The 22,353-nt window shown below is 42.6% G+C and overlaps 1 protein-coding gene and 1 long non-coding RNA gene across 7 annotated transcripts in view; one reads left to right on the forward strand and one right to left on the reverse strand.

Moving 5' to 3' along the window:
* The window catches only part of AMOTL1 (angiomotin like 1), a 161,368-nt gene that overhangs the window by 80,834 nt on the left and 58,181 nt on the right, over window positions 1–22,353 (reverse strand). For 4 of the 6 annotated variants that reach the window (XM_061440183.1, XM_061440181.1, XM_061440186.1 and 1 more), the window contains 2 exons: window positions 2,516–2,662; window positions 2,387–2,419 (listed from right to left, as the gene is read on the reverse strand). In XM_061440183.1, coding sequence (XP_061296167.1) covers window positions 2,387–2,419; window positions 2,516–2,662 — 180 coding nt within the window. The remainder of the gene's footprint in view (window positions 1–2,386; window positions 2,420–2,515; window positions 2,663–22,353) is intronic. The other 2 variants (XM_061440182.1, XM_061440187.1) reach the window with 1 other exon arrangement.
* Window positions 11,812–15,685, forward strand: LOC133261677 (uncharacterized). The gene is made up of 2 exons (XR_009741077.1): window positions 11,812–12,142; window positions 15,462–15,685. It is a non-coding gene; the product is annotated as an uncharacterized LOC133261677 (long non-coding RNA).

The following is a 22,353-nucleotide window of genomic DNA, read 5'->3' on the forward strand; positions in this document are numbered from 1 at the left end:
ATACACACATAATCACACATATATATGTGTACATACCTAGATACACATAAGCTGAGTTTACTACCTTCTTTTAGCAGGGGCTGCTACTAAGGACTACATTCCTCTTATACTTTTTGGTATTAAAATATGAGAAAAGGTGACAGTAGATGACATTTTGAGTGTTTCTGTAACAGCAAAGACTGCAGCCCCAGCTTCTACGACCTCAACCATTCCCTGGGTTCCAGCTCCCCTAAGCTAAGCTAAGCTAAGCTAAGTCACTTCAGTTATGTCCGACTCTCTGTGACCCCATAGACAGCAGCCCACCAGGCTTACCCGTCCCTGGGATTCTCCAGGCAAGAACACTGGAGTGGGTTGCCATTTCCTTCTCCAATGCATGAAAAGTGAAAAGTGAAAGTGAAGTCGCTCAGTCGTGTCCGACCCTCAGTGACCCCAGGGACTGCAGCCTACCAGGCTCCTCAGTCCATGGGATTCTCCAGGCAGGAGTACTGGAGTGGGGTGCCATTGCCTTCTCCGCAAGCTCCCCTAACCAGTTTCTAAATGTCCTGAACAGCCTAACATCTGGCCTTGTCTCTGGCCTTCTCTTTCAATCAACAGTGTATTTATTACCAGTCTTCCCCTACTAGAATTCTCTAGCACCAGGGAACAGACAGCCTTATCTTATCACATGCTGTGAACCCACTGTCTAGAACACTACCATGATACACAAAAGGCATTCAGGAAAGAACTGTTGGAGGGTAGGAGATATCTTAGAAGTTTGGGATTAACATATACACACTACTAAAATGGCTCAGACGGTAAAGCGTCTGTCTGCAATGCAGGAGACCCGGGTTCAGTCCCTGGGTTGGGAATATCCCCTGGAGAAGGAAATGGCAGCCCACTTCAGTATTCTTGCGTGGAAAATCCCATGGACCGTGGAGCCTGGTAGGCTACCGTCCACAGGGTCGCAAAGAGTCGGACACGACTGAGCGACTTCACTTTCACTTTTCATATATGAAATCAGTAAACAAGGACCTACTGCATAGCACAGGGAACTATATTTGATATCTTGTAATAATCTATAATGGAAAAAAAATCTGAAAAACAATCGACATATACAGATATATAGATATAACTGAACCACTTCACTATACACTTGAAATTAACACAGCATTGTAAATTAACTATACTTCAATTAAAAAACGGTTTAAAAAACGAGAGTAAAGAACTCTACAGACTGGTTCCTGAAGCTCACCTCTGATCTACCCCTCATGAGCTCAGGCAATTACTTGGTTTCTCTGAACCTCTCTCTCCTCTGGGGTCAGGCTTCATATCTACTTCACAGGATGGTATGTGGAGTAAATTCAAACTTACTGCTCATTTTCAGAGAACGTGCACAGTAACTGAGATATAAACCCAAAGTTCAGCAATTAGAACTTTGCAACAACAAAAACAGACCACTGAAAGTCACCCAAGATGAGCTGCTGAGTAACTGTACTAAGTGATGCACAATCCTAGGAAAGCAATTAACAGCGTGGGTTGAGTTGAGCCATCACTCACTCCACAAATACCAACTGCCAGCCTGTGATATTCAGGCATTCTGACAGGTGCTGGGTTAGGAGAGTAAAGAAGACAGTTCTTACCCTCAGGGCTTAATGAACAAGCAAATTCAAATAAAAAAAATCAATACTTCAAATAAAAATGGATAAAAATTCAAATAAAAACATATTTCCAAAGGAAAATGATTTTTTGGATGAATAATAAAAGGAATGGGGTCTCATTAGGCACAGAAACTGAATCTCCTTTTCATGAGCACATCTGGCAAGAGCCTTAAGATCCTTCTTTAATGTGGTTTTGAAGATTCCTTCATGGTGTAACCAATCTCATAAACCCTTAAAAATAGTCAGGAAATTTTTACAAAGGAAGCAGTTCCTTTCCGAATATAGTTTAGAATTTCTCTGAATTTCTGAATTACCTGCAAAAAGAGGTATAAATGAAAGCAGAGAAGAAAAAAGAAATGAAAGATTCTAGGAAAGAGTACAAAAAAGAACATTTAGGAATTAGAGAAAAATTAGGCACTCAATGGTATAATTCGAAAGTTCCTACCTACTCAGGAACTCTCTCTGTTGAGTGAGTCATGTATTATAATTAACAGTCTATTAACACCAGCAGTAAAGAATCCGCCTGCAATGCAAGTGTCACGGGAGACAAAGGTTCAATCCCTGGGTCAGGAAGATCCCCTGGAGGAGGGCATGGCAACCCACTCCAGTGTTCTTGCCTGAAGAATCTCATGGACAGAGGAGCCTGGCCAGCTACAGTCCATAGGGTTACAAAGAGTTGGACACTGCTGAAGCAACTCAGCATGCACGCATGCACAATGTTAAGCAAACATTAAAAATAAGGCACCTACCAATAAAGAAACAACCAGTAATCCAATATGTTGCTTTTTAAAAAGAGGATAGAGAAAAAATTATTCAGAAGAGTGAAAAACATAAAATCATTCTGTTTTTCCAACATGAATGCCAGTGAAAGAACTTACCGACTTTTTCTCTGATGCTGCTGTTTGCCTCCACTGTCAAAGATGCCTCATGCCTCCCAGGATAGAGCTGAAAGTCTGGGAAAAAGTAGCTGGGGTTCTCCAGAATCTGGATGGGACTGCTGGGGCTGTAACAGGCCGGAGGGGGACCTGGGGGCAGAGAGCAAAGTGCACTTCAGTGTCAACGAAGTCCTCCTCGCCATGTGACTCACACCAGCCATTCTCCCCCATGCCTCTCCACTGGCAGGGGCAGCTCTGTCTTTTTGACTCATAAAATTCCAAAGTAACTATTCAGAATCATCACAAGTCTGGCACCCACCACAATGACCCGTGAGGTCATAATCATAATTTTCAAGACACACTGAGCAAAGGCAGGGGCCTTTTCACACAATTCATTTCCAAGGCCAGTGGCAACAGCAGCCACAAACATCAAGTCCCCTGTGGAGCTGGACAAGCCACCAGGTTCGGAGCAGTCAAAGGGAAGCGGGCGGGGAGGCCAGACAGGGAAAACTAAAACGGAAAGAGCAGCTGTCTCTTGGAGCATCTCGAAGATGCAGAGAGGAGTGGTCATTTTGCCAGACCACGTGTTAGCAAGGGCTGCTTGCAGCCCAGCACAGAGCGATCGGCCCCACTCTGGGGGTTCTGGAGCCTTGTGCGGCAGTATGAGCCCGGGTCATGGGTTCTGGCCCTCTGCCCAGCACTGGCCTTTCGGATCCCACGTGGCTGCTTCACACACAAAGCTGAACACGCTTCCTGTTTCAATTAAAAGTGACACTGGGTTCAATCCTGCTGTCATTGAACATGAAGTACCAGGACATGACACTGATACAGCACAAACAACACTGAGGGAGCACTCAGTGTGATGAGTGGGAGCACTCAGTGTGAGGGGGGAGTCCAGGCTCCGCCCTCTCTGCACTGACCTCTCCCCGTGGGCACCAAGTTGAAGGCTCTTTTTGGCAAAGGTAATTTAGTTTACTCTGGGCAAAGAGTCATGCTTTTTAAAAAAATTAAAATCCCTGCCTGCAAGATCATTCCATTAGTAAAAAATACGGTTTTTCAGCCATCACGTCAAATGGGTCATTCAAAATTTCTTGCTAGGATGGTTATCTATCCATTTCCCATAAGGCCAAAGCAACTAATTATTCCGAGAGGCTGTAAGATGGAAATTTACTCATCCTCTTCCTGAGTTTCTCTCCCTCAACCCATGAAATGACATTTGAACGTGTGCTCACATGTAGCAAAAGGCTTTCCTGGTGGCTCAGTCGGTAAAGAGTCTGCCCACTATGCAGGAGACCTGGGTTCAATCCCTGGGTTCAGAAGATCCCCTGGAGAAGCGAAAGGCTACCCACTCCAGTATCCTTGCCTGGAGAACTCCATGGACAGAGTAGGCTACAGTTTATGGGGTCACAGAGAGTCAGACACGACCAAGTGATTAGCTATCTTTCTTTTCACATGGAGCATAAGCATGTCTAGACTACAGAGAAAAAGAGAAAAAAAGATTTGGACGACTAGAATATTTACCTTACGATGTTAAATAATGCAGTTGTGAGTTAGAGCTTAAGGTTGAATATAATCTGAGTATGAATGACATACTATATAAAGATCAGCCTAAAATGACAGTTTCAGCGCCTCTGACAGCATCTGTCAGCATTCTCTTTCTGGCCAATCCACAGGGACTACCATGGAAAGACACTCAGTCCCTTCTGGGCCTCACCCTCTACATCTGTAAGTCTCAAAGTTGAAAGTTAAAATTAGAAATCGTCAATGGCCTGGATCCAAAGGCAAATCTAGGCTGGCTTCTAATGCAGACAGGTGGAAAATGTTGGTGGAAAGTTGGAGAGCCTCGCAGAGCAAGCGTGGCCGCCCGAGAGGATCCCCTGGGGAGCTCTCCAATGCCAGCATCCCGGCCTCACCCGGACCTGGCAGTCAGCGTCCCAGGATAGGACCCGGGCATCTGCATTTCATAGAGCTCTTCGTATGATTCTGATACGCAGCCACGGTTGAGAAGCCCTAAGCCAGAAGGAGAACAGTGTACACAGAAAAAGAAACAGGAAAACACAAACCCACCTGCTGTACCCGCAGCCCCTCCCCCACCAGATGAGCGTCAGGGGCAGTGAGGACCCACACACTTCAGCAAAGAGAAGCGAGTGCGACAGATACACACCACTGCGTATAAGGTAGATAAACAAGGATATATTATATACAAAATAGATAAACAGTAGATAAACTATACGGCACAAGGAGCTGTATCCAATACCTTGTAATAAGCTATAATGGAAAAGAATCTGGGGAAAAAAAAAAAAAATATATATATATATATATATATACACACAACTGTTATCACTTTACTGTATACCTGAAAGGAACACAACATTGTAAATCAATTACACTCCAATTCAACTTTTTTTTTTTTTAAGTGTGGTATTCTCTTAAAGTAGATCTGGGTCAGGAATGGCATATGCAGGCAGATTACAACTTCAGGCCCTACTATCAAATTGTACTATCAGATTGACTACGAATTGTAAGTGATAACAGAGAGCAAACTGCCAATAAAATTGAGGCATACCTAAGAATATACATGTATATTGGATGGGTGTATAAAGGAGTGTGTAGGGGATGTGTGTATATATGGATACATGCTTTCGACATGGATGCCAGTTATCATGTGCTCCAGCAATCCCACTCTGGGCATATATCCAGACAAAACTCTGAATTAAAAAAGATGCATGCACCACTGTGTTCAGAGCAGCACTATTCACAACAGCCAAGACCTGAAAACACCCTAAATGTCCATCATCAACAGAGGACTGGATAAAGAAGATATGGTACATGTAGACAATGGAATACTACTCAGCCATCAAAAGAACAAAGCAATGCCATTTGCAGCCACATGGATGTAGCTAGAGATTATCATATTAAGTGAAGTAAGTCACAGACAAACACCATATGATATCAATTATGTGTGGAATCTAAAATAAGATACAAATGAACCCATCTATGGAACAGAAACAATGTCACAGACAAAGAGAACAGACTTGTGGCTGCAAGGGGGAGGGGGCTGGAGGAGGGGTGGGGTGGGAGGCTGAAATTAGCAGATGCAAACTATTACATCTAGAACAGATAAAAAAGGTCCTACTGCATGGCACAGGGAACTACATTCAATAGTGAATCATCATGGAGAAGATGATTAAAAAAAGAATGCGTGTGTGTGTGTGTGTATGTACATATATACCTGAATCACTTTGCTGTATAGCAGAAATTAAAACATTGTAAATCAACTAGATGTCAGTTAAAAATTTTTTTCAAAAATAAATTGGGAAAAAAAAACAAGAACCCCGCATTAAGTCGCTCCTATCACCACCAGACTGGTATAAATTATCCAATGGCCTGTCAAGTGGCAGCGAGCTCCAAGGCTCCAGGCCACAGAGCGCTGTGCAGATGGCAGGGCTGGATGCTGGGCATGAGCACTGAGGGCATCAAAGATGTGCCCCTGTCACCATTTCTTCCTCAGGTTCAGTATTAGGAAAGAACAAATGCAGTTCACACTCGTGCATGAACACACGCACACACACACACAAGCACTGATGGAGACTGAAGGACAGGATCTCAGTTCCTCACCGACAGTCATTTAAGATGCGGCAGCCCCCACACTGAGTCCTGTTCCCACTCTGCCCTTCTCAGAGGGCGAGAGAAAAGGCTGGCCGAGCAGATGATCAGGACAGACCCTATGGACAGACAGGCCCAGGGATGATAACTCCACTGAGCCCAGAGATCCCCCCGGGGCTGGGGGCGGGGCCGGTACTGCCACACCGGAAAGGAATCACTTTACTTCCCTTCCCTCACTGGGAAGACAAGGGCAAACAACAGTAACACGGATCACAGGCTCTGAACGAGCTTCCTGGGCTACGTGGCAAAAAACAGACACCAACCCCAGGCCCACGAGCACGTAATCTTTCCCTTCCTGTTCATTCAGGATCTTCATTAGGAACTCTGGTCGCGTAATTTGCATGTGTTTTCCTATGTAAAAACACAGTGTCCGTAATCTAACCAGTAGGGTCAAGGGTCTCTGATATCAGAAACTAGACATCAGTATCCATCATGAGCAGAGATGTGGTTTTCCTTGTTAGCACTTCTCCAGCCCCTGGAGCAGGAGCTGCCATAAACCACAGGAGATGCCTAGACGCCACCCCTTCCCGGCGAGTGCTGCAGGGCCTGGCTGGGGCCCAGGGCATATGGAACAGGGCAGTGTTTAGGGGCATCCATGAAAGCTGGACCATAAACGTTGAGTGTGGAAGAACAGGTGCTTTCAAAGTCTCTTGAGAGCCCCTTGGATTGCAGAGATCAAATCAGTCAATCCTAAAGGAAATCAACCCTGAATATTTATTGGAAGGACTGATGCTGAAGCTGAGCTCCAATACTTTGGCCACCTGATGCAAAAAGCCCACTCATGGAAAAGATCCTGATGCTGGGAAAGACTGAGGGCAGGAGGCGAAGGGGACAACAGAGGATGAGATGGTTAGACAGCATCACTGACTCAATGGACACGAATTTGCACAAACTCTGGGAGATGGTGAAGGACAGGGAAGCCTAGCATGCTACAGTCCTTGGGGTCGCAAAGAGTTGGACACAACTGATCAGCTGAACAACAAAAACAGTGGCTGAGCAAGGATTCTGCTTCTGTGTAATCTTTGCAAGGAGTTGCCTCGAGGGGTTTCAAAAAAAGTCAATCTCCACATAAGGAGTTACCTGCTTTCAAACCAGACCTTCATCTAAGACCACCAAGGACACAGCTTAGGTCTGCATGGGGAAAGTGGCAGGAGCAACAGAAAACAGGCTCAGGGTCTCCCTCTGGGCAGGGGGCCCCACCTGAAGGAAAACCAGACGTCTGTTTGTGTTGCAGTCCACAGAGGGTGAAATTCTGCAAGTCCAGTTTGAGGGTTCAACCTTTCTACCTTGATTGATGATGACCCATTTCACCCAGAATAGTTCCTTTCTCTTTGCAAAAACTGTACGTCATTTGTCAACAAAAAGAATCCTTTGCTTCTCTATGAGCATGACTGCTTCTGGCTAGCTTCTAAAGCACTGAAAACTTCCTTCCCATTATGGTTCTACACTCTTACTTTCTCTGTAAATGTCCAGAGGCCTTTAGGCAACGTGACCCTGAATAAGGCTTTTTTCTGCCTCACTCCATAGTAGTGATGACAAAGGCCTCCTTGTTGAGAGGAAATGAATCAAGGTAAAAATGAAGTGAGTTTCCTGGCGGAAGTGAGAGGCACAACAAGAACCCTGGTCACCTGCTCACCAGCCTCGCCTTCACCGTTAACTACTTTGTTCCTAAGACCAGATCCAGAATCCACAAACAGACCAACGTAACAGGCTCAGGAGTCTCCTTCAGGTGTAGAGAGCAGAGGACACACAGCTGGGAATCACCTGTCCTTAATTAAACTGCACTGTCAGCTTGTCAATCCGCTGTACATCACCATTTTGGCTATTGCTTCAAGTTCAAACTCTGCATGGTTTTCAAGGCCACTACACTCAGACCCTTCCTTTAGCTGTCACCAGTCTCGCTGGTCCCCTCAGCATTCCAGCATCCCATGAACATGCCACCCTCATTCTCCAAGGCCCCATTTCACACTCCCTTCCCGAGGTCCTCTAAAGTTCACCCCAAGACATCTTCAGGTTACTCTCTCTAGAACACCTCCCCTTACAATGGCCTGCCTGCCCCCGACAGCCAGGGCAATTATGATCGGAAGTGCACAACTGAGCACTTAAACTGCCCAGCAGCTTGCGGTTGTCATTTAATATAGGCCAGTGCATCCAGCAATTCCACTCCTGGGCACATATCCAAGCAAAGCTGTAATTCAAAAAGAGACATGCACCCCAATGTTCATTACAGCATTATTTACAATTGCCAAGAGATGGAAACAACCTAAATATCCATCCACAGATAAATGGCTAAAGAAGATGTGATTATATATGTATATATGGGGCTTCCCTGGTGGCTCAGCAGTAAAGAATCCACCTGCAATACAAGAGGTGTGAGTTCGATCCCTGGGTTGGGAAGATCCCCTGGAGGAGGGCACAGCAACCCACTCCAGTATTCTTGCCTGAAGAATCTGGCAGGCTTACAGTCCATAGGGATGCAAAGAGTCGGACACAACTGAAGTAAGTAAGCACACAAGCATATACGTGTGTGTGTGTGTGTGTGTGTGTGTGTAAATAATGGCGTATTATTCAGTCATTAAAAAGAATGAAATACTGCCATTTGCAGCAACACGGATGGACCTAAAGATGATCAAACTAAGCAAGTAAGTCAGAAAGATCAACACCAAATGGTACCAGTTACATGTGGAATCTAAATGTGACACAAGTGAACATATCTACAAAATAAAAACAGATTCACAGATACACAGAACAGACTTGTGGTTACCAAGGGTGGGGGAGAGATGGGGGAGGGACTGGGAGCTTGGGATTAACAGATGCAAACTATGTATATATACAGGATGGATAAACAAGATCCCACTGTATAACACAGCGAACTACATTCAATATCCTGTGATAAAACCATAATGAAGAATATATATATGTAGAATTGAGTCACTTCGTCATAACTGCAGAAATTAAACACAATACTGCAAATCAACTATACTTCAATACATATAGGCTGGGGCCAGTGTCCTGGGAACCTTAGAGCTGGGCACTATCCGAGTCCTTGCTCCTTTCTGTATACAGCCTGTGTTCTCTTGCTCCCTCCTTGCTGACCGATGGAGAGACTTGGCATATCCTCTGGGACGCTATCACTGCCAAGTTTAAAGAGGTCCTTCCAAAGTGGGTCTCTGAGAGTTCCCAACGATTCCCAGGCCCTCTCAGTACCCTAAGAGGAGGAAGCACTCACTGTCCCCACTATAGCCGGCAGTGATGCTCTGGGGTCTGCAGGCCAGATTCCTCAAAGCCTTTACTCACTGCAAAAAAAAAAAAAACCAAACCCAGAAAACCTCCCAGGTGTCATTGCGCCCAAGTGCAAGACTTTCTGCCAGGCCCACGTAAGCCAAAACCACCTAATGCCTTCAAAAACAACTTTACCGACGAGATGAGAATAACCTCCTCTAACTTTATGACAGAGATTTTAACCACAGGCAACAGAACAATTCTGCGGCCTCCACCTTCCTTTTCAAAGAGCTGAGGAATTTACTGAGTGTGCCAGCGTCCTCAAAGTCAAATGTAAGCAATCAAGCCTTCCGATCCTGGCAGGACTGGAGGTTTCCCCGGGGAGTTGAATAGTCCACTCCAGGAGACAGATGCCCTAGAAACGAGGTCTTAGGAGGAATCTGGAGACCCCACAGCCAATACCAGAAAAATAAGGGCTGGTCTGTTCACAGACCCTCATGTGAAACCAAGCTCCTTCCCTGAGGTAGCCAAGTCACACTTTTGAACTTGAGGCCTGGGGGAAGACAGGTCCCAGCACCCCAGGCTATGAACACCTGCACGCATTGTAAAAGGAAACAGGAATCTCCAACACTAAACTGAAGGCACATACCTGAAGAGGCCTTCTCACTCACTTTCCCCCAAGGAACCAGTATTTGAAACCCAAGGTGGGAGGGGGGAAGGTTTCCAAACTTCCCAGTCTCTACAGGGTATGGTCATCCTGGGCACAGAACTTGAATTTGAATCCTTGGATCATCATAAAGTACACGTACAGTAAATACACCTATTTAATTTAGACTCTCTCAAGGTGGAATTTGTGATGAATAACTTTCTCTAAAGTTGTGTGAAGTATAACTCTGTAATGCTTATTTAAAAATATCTCTGAGATATTATCAGTGTGAACCAAAATGCGAATGTATGCTTAAGCTTTAAAGTAACAGCTGAGTTCAACAAGGCACTGTGCTGGGAGCTATAAATAACAAAGAAATGAATAAGACTGTCCTTGGCCTTAGGATGTTATGATTTGGTTCTGGAGACAAGGTGCACACAGCGATCCAAATTTCACTGCGGAGTAAGTGCCCTATTACAGGGACACAAAGTTTTGGAGGCTCAGGAGTAATTCCTTCCTATCTATTGATTGATGGAGGTGATTCAGGAGCTGAAATGACAGGGAGAAAGAGACTCCTAAGCTGAAGTGGAAAAAAGGAGGAGGCTGTTAATCCAATTCAGGGTGACGAGAGGGTGCTAGTGAGGAAAGATGAGCCCAGGGAGGTAAAGGTGAGGCACAGGAACTGAGTCACCAAGGTGCCCGGGCACTTTAAGCGATAGGGAGTTCACTGGCGCTTAAGTGTGGGTAAGGAGCACAACAAAGCTGCATCTACAGACCCACAGTCCAGTATTTAAGGGAGGTTTTCAAAATCCAATAAAGTTATCATAGGATCCAGCAATCCCATCCCTTGGCATACACCTAGAAAATTCAAAAAGATACCTGCACATCAATGTTCACAGCAGCACGACTTATACCAGCCAAGACACAGAGGCAACCTAAACGCCCATCAGCAGAGGGATGGATAGAGAAGATGTGATACGTATGTGCGATGGAATATTACTCACCCACAAAAAAAGAACAGAATAATGCCACTTGCAGCAACGTGGATGGACCTAGGGATTATTTTACTAAATGAAGTCAGAAAGAGAAAGGCAGATACCAAATGGCATCACTTACATGCAGAATCTAAAACATGATACAAATGAACAGAAAGACTCACAGACATAAAAAACAAACTTATGGTTACCAAAGGGGAAACAGGATGGGGCGAGGAATAAATTAAGTGTTTGGGATTAGCAGATACACACTACTAAATATAAAACAGATAAAAAGCAAGATCCTGCCGTACAGGGAATTATATTCAATATCTCTTAATAAGCCATAATCGAGGGACTTGCCTAGTAGTCCAGCAGTTAACACTCCATGCTACCAATGCAAGGGGCCAGGGTTCAATCCCTGGTTAGGGAATTAGATCCCACATGCCCCAACTAAGAGTTTGCATGCCACGATAAAGATCCCACATGTGCAAATATGGCACAGCCAATTAAATAAGTATTAAAAATAAACCATGATTGAAAAGAATATGATAAGCAATATATATGTGTGTGTATATATAACTGAATCACTTTGTTGTACACCAGAAACATAACATTGTAAATGAACTGTACTTCAATAAAAATAAATAAAAGCCCTAGTGCATTATAAACACTACAGAAATGGAAAATAATTTAGAATTATGTGGTTCAGCTTTCAACTATTACCTATCATATTCCTGATAGTCAATCACCTCTAATTAAATACTAAATTAAATAGTGTTGGAGAACTCTGAATTCTTTGTGTACGCCTTGGGGCTGAGTCTACCTCCTGTTACAGAAGCCAAAAGGCCCCTCTCTGTTCTTAGAAGGACCTAGGCCTAGTTAACTGATGTTCCAACCAAAGACTCTGAATCTCGAGGAAATGAAACAAAAACAAAGGGTGTTGCTAAAGTGTCCATGGTAACAGAACCCCCAAGAGTTTAAGAGTAGCAGTGGTGTCTATGGTGACCGCCATCATCACAAGACAACAAGTCTAGCCCTGCATGGGTTCCCAGTATATCTTCACCTAAAGATATCCTGCTCATTTTCTGAGGCTTTCCATTAATATGTGAGCTGCCCAAGGTACTTTCAATAAATTCTTCTATTGCTTAAGTTGGCCACCTGAGGCAAAGAGCTGACATTAGAAAAGACCCTGATGCTGGGAAAGATTGAAGGCAGGAGGAGAAGGGGACAACAGAGGATGAGATGATTGGATGGCATCACCGACTCAATGGACATGAGTTTGACCAAGTTCCGGGAGATGATGAAGGACAGGGAAGCCTGGTGCGCTGCAGTCCATGGGGTCATAAAGAGTCGGACATGACTGACAATAACAAATTGCTTAATTTAGCCAAACTTACTTTGTGCAGCTTACAATCAAGAACTTCAGATAGACATATATCATATGATACCAGTCATAGGTGGCATCTAAAAAAATTATACAAATGAACTTATTTACAAAACAGAAAAAGACTCACAGACATAGAAAACAAGCTTACACTTATCAGAGGGGAAGGGGAAAAGGGATAAATTAAGAGATTGGGATTAAAATATACACACTACTATATATAAAATAGATAAACAACAAAGACCTACTGTATAGCACATGGAACTATACTCAGTACCTTGTCAAAATCTATAATGGAAGAGAATGTAAAGAAATAATAGATTTATACATATATGTATAACTGAATCACTTTGCTATATACCTGAAACTAACACATCGTAAATTAACTAAATTTCAATAATTTTTTTAAAAAGAACTTCTGAGACCTATCTTATTTAAAAAAATGAATTGTTCTGACACCTATTCTAAGAAAATAACACTGTTAATATCTAAAGTACTACATAACTTAGCACAATCTCGTGTCTATTAACCCAAATATCCTTTGCACAAAACCTAGAGTAATACTTGCAGTTCCTCCAAAGTTTTCTCCATCTGGAGGGCCTTTCTCCCCTCATGAGTTGAGTCAAGGAAACTCTAACTTCAGCACACACTAAACACTACAATATATACCCTGACTATCCAAATGTCTCTGGAAGTCCTCTTCTAGTGCCACTTCCTCCAGGAAATCATCTACCCCTCCTCTCCCAATTTTTTACATGCCACTCACTTGTGTTCCCATCACAGTTCATGCACACTTACGCCACAATATATTAAATTCCCTGTGTATTTAATTTTTTTAGTTTGTCCCCCTAATAACTTATAATTGATTAACAGCAGAGGCCATGCCTTATTTACCTCTGTATCTTCAGTTTCTAGCAGGAATAAGACCAAAGTAAGTGCTCAATACTTATTTATTGAATCAATGACTCATCTGCACACATTCACGATAAGTGAACGCAGCAGTCTCTAGCATATAATGGATACTCAATGAAAAAGAAAAAAAAAAAAAAGGGAAAATGTTAGTCACTCAGTCGGATACAACTCTACAACCCTATGAACTATATAGCCCGCCAGGCTCCTCAGTCTATGGAATTCTCCAGGCAAGAATACTGGAGTGGGTAGCCATTCCCTTCTCCAGAGGATCTTCTTGACCCAGGGATTGAACCTGAGCGTCTTGCATTCTTTACCATCTGAGCCACCAGGGATACTCGATAAATATACATTAATGGAATTAAGGTACATGTAAAAATAACCAATTACAAACATATTCTCAATTCTACAGAGCTTAACTCAAAGGTGAGTTGTCTCTTTCAAACTACTCAGGAAACCTGGGCTTGGTAAAAGCTGCTGCTGCTGCCGCTAAGTCGCTTCAGTCATGTCCGACTCTGTGCGACCCCATAGACGGCAGCCCTTCAGGCTCCCCGAACCCTGGGATTCTCCAGGCAAGAACACTGGAGTGGGTTGCCATTTCCTTCTCCAGTCATAATAGTGAAAAGTGAAAGTGAAGTCGCTCAGTCATGTCTGACTCTTAGGGATCCCATGGACTGCAGCCTACCAGGCTCCTCCATCCATGGGATTTACCAGGCAAGAGTACTGGAGTGGGTTGCCATTGCCTTCTCCTGGTAAAAGCTACTGGGCAAAAAAAAAAAAAAAAAAAGATAGCCATCTAGCGCTAAAACAGGTTAATTACAGGCACGTGTGCGTGCATGCTTAGTCGCTCAGTCATGTCCTACTCTGCGACCCCATGGACTGCAGCCTCACCAGGCTCCTCTGTCTATGGGGATTCTCCAAGCAAGAATACCGGAGTGGGTTGCCATTTTCTTCTCCAGTGCATCTTCCCGACCCAGGGATCGAACCTGCATCTCCAGTATCTCCCACATTGGCAGGCAGATTCTTTTACCACTACTACTGCGCTACCCTGGGAGCCCTGGGACTGTGCTCTAAATGCAGCCTTTGATTTCTGCTTCCTTCCCACAGGTCTGAGAGCTGGTGCAGTCAGGAGACCTCTGAGGGTATCCAACTATGCACCATTAAAAAAAACAAAAAAAGGAATCATCTCAGTCCTACCACCTGGACTCACAATGAGAGAGTCCATGATAAAAGAACTTCATCTACCAAGGGGAAGTCATTTTTTAAATTTGAGGTTTTTTATTTTTGTCTAAGCTGGATCTTCACTGCTGCATATGGAATCTCTCTAGCTGCGGCTGGCAGGGGGCTACTCTCCAGTAGAGGTGCTCGGGCTTCTCATTGCAGTGGCTCCTCTTGTCTCTGAGCGCAGGCTCTAGGGTGCAAGGGCGTCAGCCGTTGCAGCTCTTGGGCTCTAGAGCTTGGCCTTCAATAGCTGTGGTCCACGGGCTTAGTTGCCTCTTGACGTGTGGCATCTTCCCCGACTAGGGAATAGTACCTGTGTCCCTTGCATTGGCAGGTAGATTCTTAACCACTAGACCACAGGGGAAGTCCTAAATTTGGATTTTAATATCAAATCCAAAGACTATCTAAATACCTTGACTCAAATGGCACATAATAATATAATTCATATTTCACATTGATGTATTTGCTGGTTAACTTACTTAAAACTAGAAGTACCTGGACTTCAGAGATTCTTTTCCTCGAGTGTTTTTTTAAAACCACTTTATTAAGGTGTTATTAACATGTAAAAGGCTATACACAGTTAATGTACGCAACTCATTGAGTTTGAGGATAAGAATACACCATGAAATCATCACCACCATCAAGGTCACGGACATATCCATGACCTCCCAAAGTTTTCTCTCACGCTCTCTGTTGTTTGTGAGACTGATGTGTGCATGTGTGTGTGGTAAGATCTTACCTTAGACCCATCCTCTCAGCAGCTTTTCAATACACAATACAGTACTGTCGGCTCTAGGCACTATGCTGTGTAACAGATCTGTCTCTAGAACTTATTTACTTGGATCGGTTTCAATAAATAAGCTCTATATTAATTGAATGACTGAGATTTAAATCATCTTTAAGCATACATATTTGTTCCTTCAGCTTTCCAGAACTTATGGACGCATGTTGCTGCGGCTGAGTGGCCCCCAGAGGCCTGCCAGGCAGCAGTGTCTCGTGGGGACTGGGACTCTCAAGAGGCAAGTACCTTTCTTCTCATCACACTCACCACCAACTTCACAAATCAACATTGGCTCGTGAATGAACTACACAGTTTAAGCAACCAATATCCCCCCAAGAAATTAAACATTAAACATATAACCATTCAATCAGGAGCTACCATTTATTGAGGGCCTATTAAGTGCAGAAGACTCCTGAGTGTTCCAGAACTGCAAGATCAAACCAGTAAATCCTAAAGAAAATCAACCCTTAATAGTCATTAGGACTGATGCTGAACCTGAAGCTCCAATACTTTGGCCACCTGATGCAAGAAGCCCACTCATTAGAAAAGACCCTGATGCTGGAAAAGATTGAGGGCAGGAGGAGAAGGGGATGAAAGAGGATGAGATGGTTGGATGGCATCACTGACTCAATGGATATGAGTTTGAGCAAGCTCTGGGAGACGGTGAAGGACAGGGAAGCCTGGCATGCTGCAGTCCATAGGGTTGCAGAGTCGGACATGACTGAGCGACTGAACAACATTAAGTGCAAGGGTGATATAAAAATTACTGTATTTAATTATCACAACCCTATTCCCATTTTGTAGACAAGGATACTAGGCTCACAGTGGTTAAGTCATGCCCAAGGTCACAAAACTAACCAGCAGAACAGTCCCTCAGCCCCTCCAACAACAAAGTTCTTCTTACTAAGCAATCCTGCCTTCCAAAGATCAGTTAGTTATGCACACAATTTTTTAAATCAAATTATAGTTGAGGTACAATATTATATATTACAAGTGTTCAATACAGTAATACACAATTTTATAGGTTATACTCCATTTTTAGTTATAATAAGATATTGGCTATGTAAGCTAAGTATATCCCTGGAGTTTATTTTAATCATAATAATTTGTACCTCTTAATCCTCTCCCTATATTGACCTTCCCCCTGCTTCCCTCTCTTCCCACTGATAACCACTGGTCAGGTTTCTCTGTATCTGTGAGTCTGCTTCCTTTTTGTTATATTCACTAGTTTGGGGTATTTTTTAGATTTCACATATAAGTGATATCATATAGCATTTGCATTTTTCCGTATGTCTTGCCCTCCAAGTCCATCCATGTTAGTGCAAATGACAAAATATCACTCCTTTTTATGGCTGAGTAGTATTCCACTGTGTATATATATCACGTCTTCCTTACCCATTCCTCTGTTGTTGGACACTTAGGTTGTTTCCATATCATGGCAACTGTAAACAATGCTGCTATGAACACTGGGATGCATGTATCTTTTTGAATTAGTATTCTTGGGGTTTTTTTTTGGATATATACCCAGGACTGGGATTGTAATGTATACTTAATTCTTTTTTTTTTTTAACTGAAGTCTAGTTATTTTACAATGATTCAGGTATACTGCAAAGTGCACACTTGATTCTAAGTCCTCTTTTCCTGCCTAATTTCTTACGTCAATATTAGAGGAGTTTTAATGAAATGTCCTTGCTTGTGAACAATGGGAAGAGGCTCAGAGAAAGCTTCCTTCTCTCCCTATATGCCTGCATAAATGCCAATATATACAGGCAGGTTTGTGTTATTACTTATAAAAGCTTAGGAGAGCAAGCTGCTGCCAACCACTGCAACACCAAGGCAGAGGATGAAGCCGCCCCTCCCACCTCTCTCATTTAGCCATCTATTATTTTCACAGTAGTGTCTCCACTTTAACAATGAATTCCAGGCCTGTGGTGCATCAAAGTACTCAGGGACATTTTTAAAATGTCACCTCCAAGTCCCCATGTCAGACCTGTAACATCAAGATCACCTCAAGTGTGGACCAGAAATGAATTTTGGAGAGCCACACTTCACAATTGATTTGAATGCAGAATCAGGGTTGGGAAGCCTGGACTTCTCTGTCATATAAGATCTTGTACAACACATGAGCTGAAAAGTTGTGGTGAACTGAAATTTTATAATTCAATCACGTTTTAAGTCAAAACATGTTAGATTTATGAACCAACATGATGATGAACAATTAAAAGTGACAACTTTTCCTAAAATTAGCCAGCCAACTAATCTGCATTTACTCCTGTAAAGTGAAGAATTCTTTGCATAAATTGTTACTTTTTCATAAATTTATATTTGAAGTTGATAGTTTTGGTGCCTTGTTATTTCATAACTGCTAACCTGAATGACTGGTTAGCATAAGGGAATATGGCTATTTCTGCTGCTAAGTCGCATCAGTCGTGTCCGATTCTGTGCGACTCCATAGACGGCAGCCCACCAGGCTCCCCCGCCCCTGGGATTCTCCAGGCAAGAAAACTGGAATGGGTTACCATTTCCTTCTCCAATGCATGAAAGTGAAAAGTGAAATTGAAGTCGCTCAGTCATGTCCGACTCCTAGTGACCCCATGGACTGCAGCCTACCAGGCTCCTCCATCCATGGGATTTGCCAGGCAAGAGTACTGGAGTGGGTTGTCACTGCCTTCTCCAATGACTATTTCAGTTACATCTAAAATATTGTTATAAAGATACAATAACAAAGCAATCATACAAAAAATACATCTAATTCAATATGATGAAAAAAAGCCTGGGAAACTGCCTATCATATTATACAATAAATATGTCTACCTCTGAAACTCAGAAATCACATGGCCAACTATGTCACCAAGCCAAACATGACAAGCAGCTATCTAATTATAGGGAAGGAAGGCATAGAAAGTAACATTATTGAGCACGATATGGTACAAACATTACATCAGATAATTCTCACATCCTTGAGAATTAGGTTTCATTATCTCCTTTTCACCTAAACAAAAACAGGAATGACACTCTTGAGTCACAAAGCTCACGGCCTTAAGGGTGAGATGCAAACTCAACTTGGACTGTTCCAAAGCACACCACAGAATTTAAATGATATTTTAAAACACGTGGGTATTTGTGATAGTATCTGGGTTTCTTATAACTCCTATGAGTTACAAAAGCTCATGGGTCTGTGAGTTGGATTAGCAGCACCGTGCGGAATCACTCACTAATTCGCTCATCTCCTTATGTATGGGCTTCCCTATTGGCTCAGTGGTACATAACCCGCCTGCTGATGCAGGAGACGCAGCTTCAGCCCCTGGGTCGGGAAGACCCCCTGGAGAAGGAAATGGCTACCTGCTCCAGTATGCTTGCCTGGAAAATTCTATGGACAGAGGAGTCTGGCAGGCTGCAGTCCCTGGGATCACAGAGTCAGACACAACTTAGCAACTAAACAACTCATCTATACATTCCACAAAGATCTATGACGTTGAGTATCTGTCAGGACAAAAGAGTGCCCAGTACGAGGCTTGTGACAAATATGACATGCTTGAGAGAGACAGCTGTACAAAGTGGAGGACTGCTCACCGGTACAGAAACGTAACGACGCAAGCAGCTGGACGGTGGCGTGGAGCAGTGAGCAGGGAGAGAGTCCCACATCCCTCTCAGGGCACACACACTGGATCTGCTGGGCCACGCTTACCTCCTTCCTCTCTTTCACCTGCCTGTTTGGGATCACAGACAACACCTTTCAAAGAATCTGTGAAGGGCTACAGAGCTAGGTCAAGAAGAATGCACACACACTGAATTCATGAAGTTCACACACAATAACACCAGTAGAAAAACCACAATTTATTTATTTTTTTAAGGTCTGTGACATTGCTTTCATTTCTGCTGTTCAATTTCCCTTAATTCACATCTGATGACTTATTTTTTTTAACTTTTAATTTTGTGTTGGAGCATAGCCGATTAACAATGTTGTGATAATTTCAGGTGGACAGCAAAGGACTCAGCCATACATATATCCATTCTCCCCAAACTCCCTTCCCAACCAGGCTGCCACATAACATTGAGTAGAGTTTCCTGTGCTACATAGTAGGCCCTTGTTGGTGATCCATTTTAAATATAGCAAGTGTACATGTTGGTCCCAAATTCCCTAATTATCCCTTCCCCCCACCCTTACCCTCTGGTAACCATAAGTTCACTCTCTAGGTCTGTGAGTCTATTTATGTTTTGTTATAAGAACCCCCAATTTATACTAGAAAAGAGGGAAACATGCTGCAAAATACAATTTCCTGGAGGCAAATGAACTACATGTCTTGGAAAGAGGGAAATGGAAGTAACCAAACACTGCTGAACATTTCCTACGTGAAGGGCATTGAGGAACTCACATGAACTCATTTAGTCCTCCTAATAGCTTTATGAGGCTTATCTTCATTTATCAAATAAGGAAACTAAGGCACAGAGAATAACTTGCTAGAAACTTACATAACTAGTAAATGGCAAAAAAGCCCAGCTGGTCTGGCTCCAGAATCTATAGTCTTTGCCACTCAAAAAGGAAAAAAGTGCTCCCCTTTACATTTTTAAAATATATGTCAACCATTTAAAAACAATAAACCCAGTATAAGTTACACATTAGGTACACTCATTTCTAAAACAAAAAGCAGTAAGAAGAATGGTGTTGTTTTATAATTTTGCCAATTTCTTTAATGTTTGGCTTAACAGAAGACAGCTGTACTCTAACGTTTGCTTCTGCTGTCAATCTACCGCTACACATTTTTTAGGTGAAGAAGATGAAGAAAATCTGGTCTCATTCAAACACACAGTTGGAAAAAGTATTTTAATACCCTTCTCATATATTTGTGACTATTCTTTGAAACTGTACCAAAACACAGCAAGTGATAATTCTTTAAAGGTAGTTGCAATGTGCATTATAAAACCATATCATAGACATTTCTTCAAATAAAACACAGAGATGGCCAAAAGGCACATGAAAAGATGCTCAACATCACTAATTATTAGAGAAAAGGAAATAAAACGACAATGAGGTATCACCTCACACCAATCAGAATGGCCATCATCAAAAAGTCTACTAATAATACACGTTAGAGGTGTGCAGAAAAGGAAACCCTCCTTATACTATTGGTGCGAAAGTAAACTGGTGAAGCCAATATGGAGACCAGTTTGGAGGTTCCTCAAAAAACTAAAAATAGAGCTATCATATGATCCAGCAATCCCACTACTGGGCATATATCCAGCTCCTGCTGCTGCTGCTTCTAAGTCGCTTTAGTCATGTCCGACTCTGTGCGACCCCATAGACAGCAGCCCACCAGGCTCCCCGTCCCTGGGATTCTCCAGGCAAGAACACTGGAATGGGTTGCCATTTCCTTCTCCAATGAATGAAGGTGAAAAGTGAAAGTGAAGTTGCTCAGTCATGTACGACTCCTCTCGGACCCCATGGACTGCAGCCTACCAGGCTCCTCCATCCATGGGATTCTCCAGGCAAGAGTACTGGAGTGGGCTGCCATCGCCTTCTCCGGCATATATCCAGAGAAAACCATAATTCAAAAGATAGACTAGACCTACTCGAATGTTTACTGTAGAACTATTACAGTAGCCAAGACATGCAAACAATCTAAATGTTCATCAACAGATGGATGGATAAAGAAGATGTGCACACACACACACACACAATGAAATGTTGTGTGTGTGTCAGTTGCTCAGTCGTGTCTGACTCTGCAACCCTATGGACTGTAGCCCACCAGGCTCCTCTGTCCATAGAATTCTCCAGGCAAGAATACTGGAGTGGGTTGCCATTCCTTCTCCAGGGACAACGGAATGTTACTCAGCCATAAAAAAGAATGAAATAATGTTATCTGCAGCAACATCATGGACCTAGAGACTGTCATACCAAGGTAAAGTAAATCAATAAGTCATCTTAAAAAATGATACAAATGAACTTACAAAAGATTGAACAGACTCACAGACTTAGAAAACAAACTTATGGTTACCAAAGGGGAAAAGTGGAAGGGAGGGATAAATTAGGAATCTGGGGATAATATATACACATTACTATATGTAAAATAGATAAATAACAAGGACCCACTGTATAGCAAAGGTAACTGTACTCAATATTTTACAACCTATATAAGAAAAGAATCTGAAAAAGAATAGATAATAGAACTGAATCACTTTGCTGTATACCTGAAAATAACACAATATTGCAAATCAACTACATTTCAATAAAAAATAAGCTTTTTAAAAAGCCATTTCAGGTGAATGTTTCCCAGATATTTCTCTATATTGTTATGTTATAATCTATCAGTCCACCTTTCACTTTGGAATTTTCTTTATCAATGCAGGATTTGCTAACATCATCCGTTGGTCATAGAAAAATAATGGTTCATTGACCTATGCAAAATCTTCCATACATGGAAATATTTCAAGTAAGCAATATCAAGAAAATCACATTTGTTAATTCACCACAGATCACAATCATCAGAAAACTCTTTCACATATTGGGTAGCTGTCAAGCTCACAGTTGGCAAATGCAAGTTTTTCAAAATTCTAATTTTCACTTGAAAGCTTGAGTTTTACCATCAGTCGCAAATACTGTCCATTGATTTTCTTGACGTCTCCCTTTATTCACTTCTGAGAAAACAGCAGCTATCAAATACCTAACTCAGAATAACCATTGTCTGTCCATTGTTCTTTCAACTAAACCTGAGACAAGCTGCTAGTTAAACTCAGGACTCAAGTGCTTGTCACACAAGGACTCTTCTTCCCTTTGCAACAGAAGTACTTTATGTGTACTTCCCACTTGGTCACACATGACACTGAAAAGATGTACTTGAGCCTGGAGATTTAATAGAATTGATCATTTGTACCACTTCAACAAGAACATTCTTAAGTGAAATGGGCTTTCTATACCATGTTGGTTAGAAGCGGCCTGATTTCAACTGCCTTGATTCATATCGATCTGCCTGTAGTTTTACCCACTGTTGCTTCTGTACCATCAGTACAAACATCAATACAGTGGAAAAGACACAC

This window comes from Bos javanicus, chromosome 15, assembly GCF_032452875.1.
Source record: "Bos javanicus breed banteng chromosome 15, ARS-OSU_banteng_1.0, whole genome shotgun sequence".
In the NCBI taxonomy this organism is placed as follows: Eukaryota; Metazoa; Chordata; class Mammalia; order Artiodactyla; family Bovidae; genus Bos; species Bos javanicus.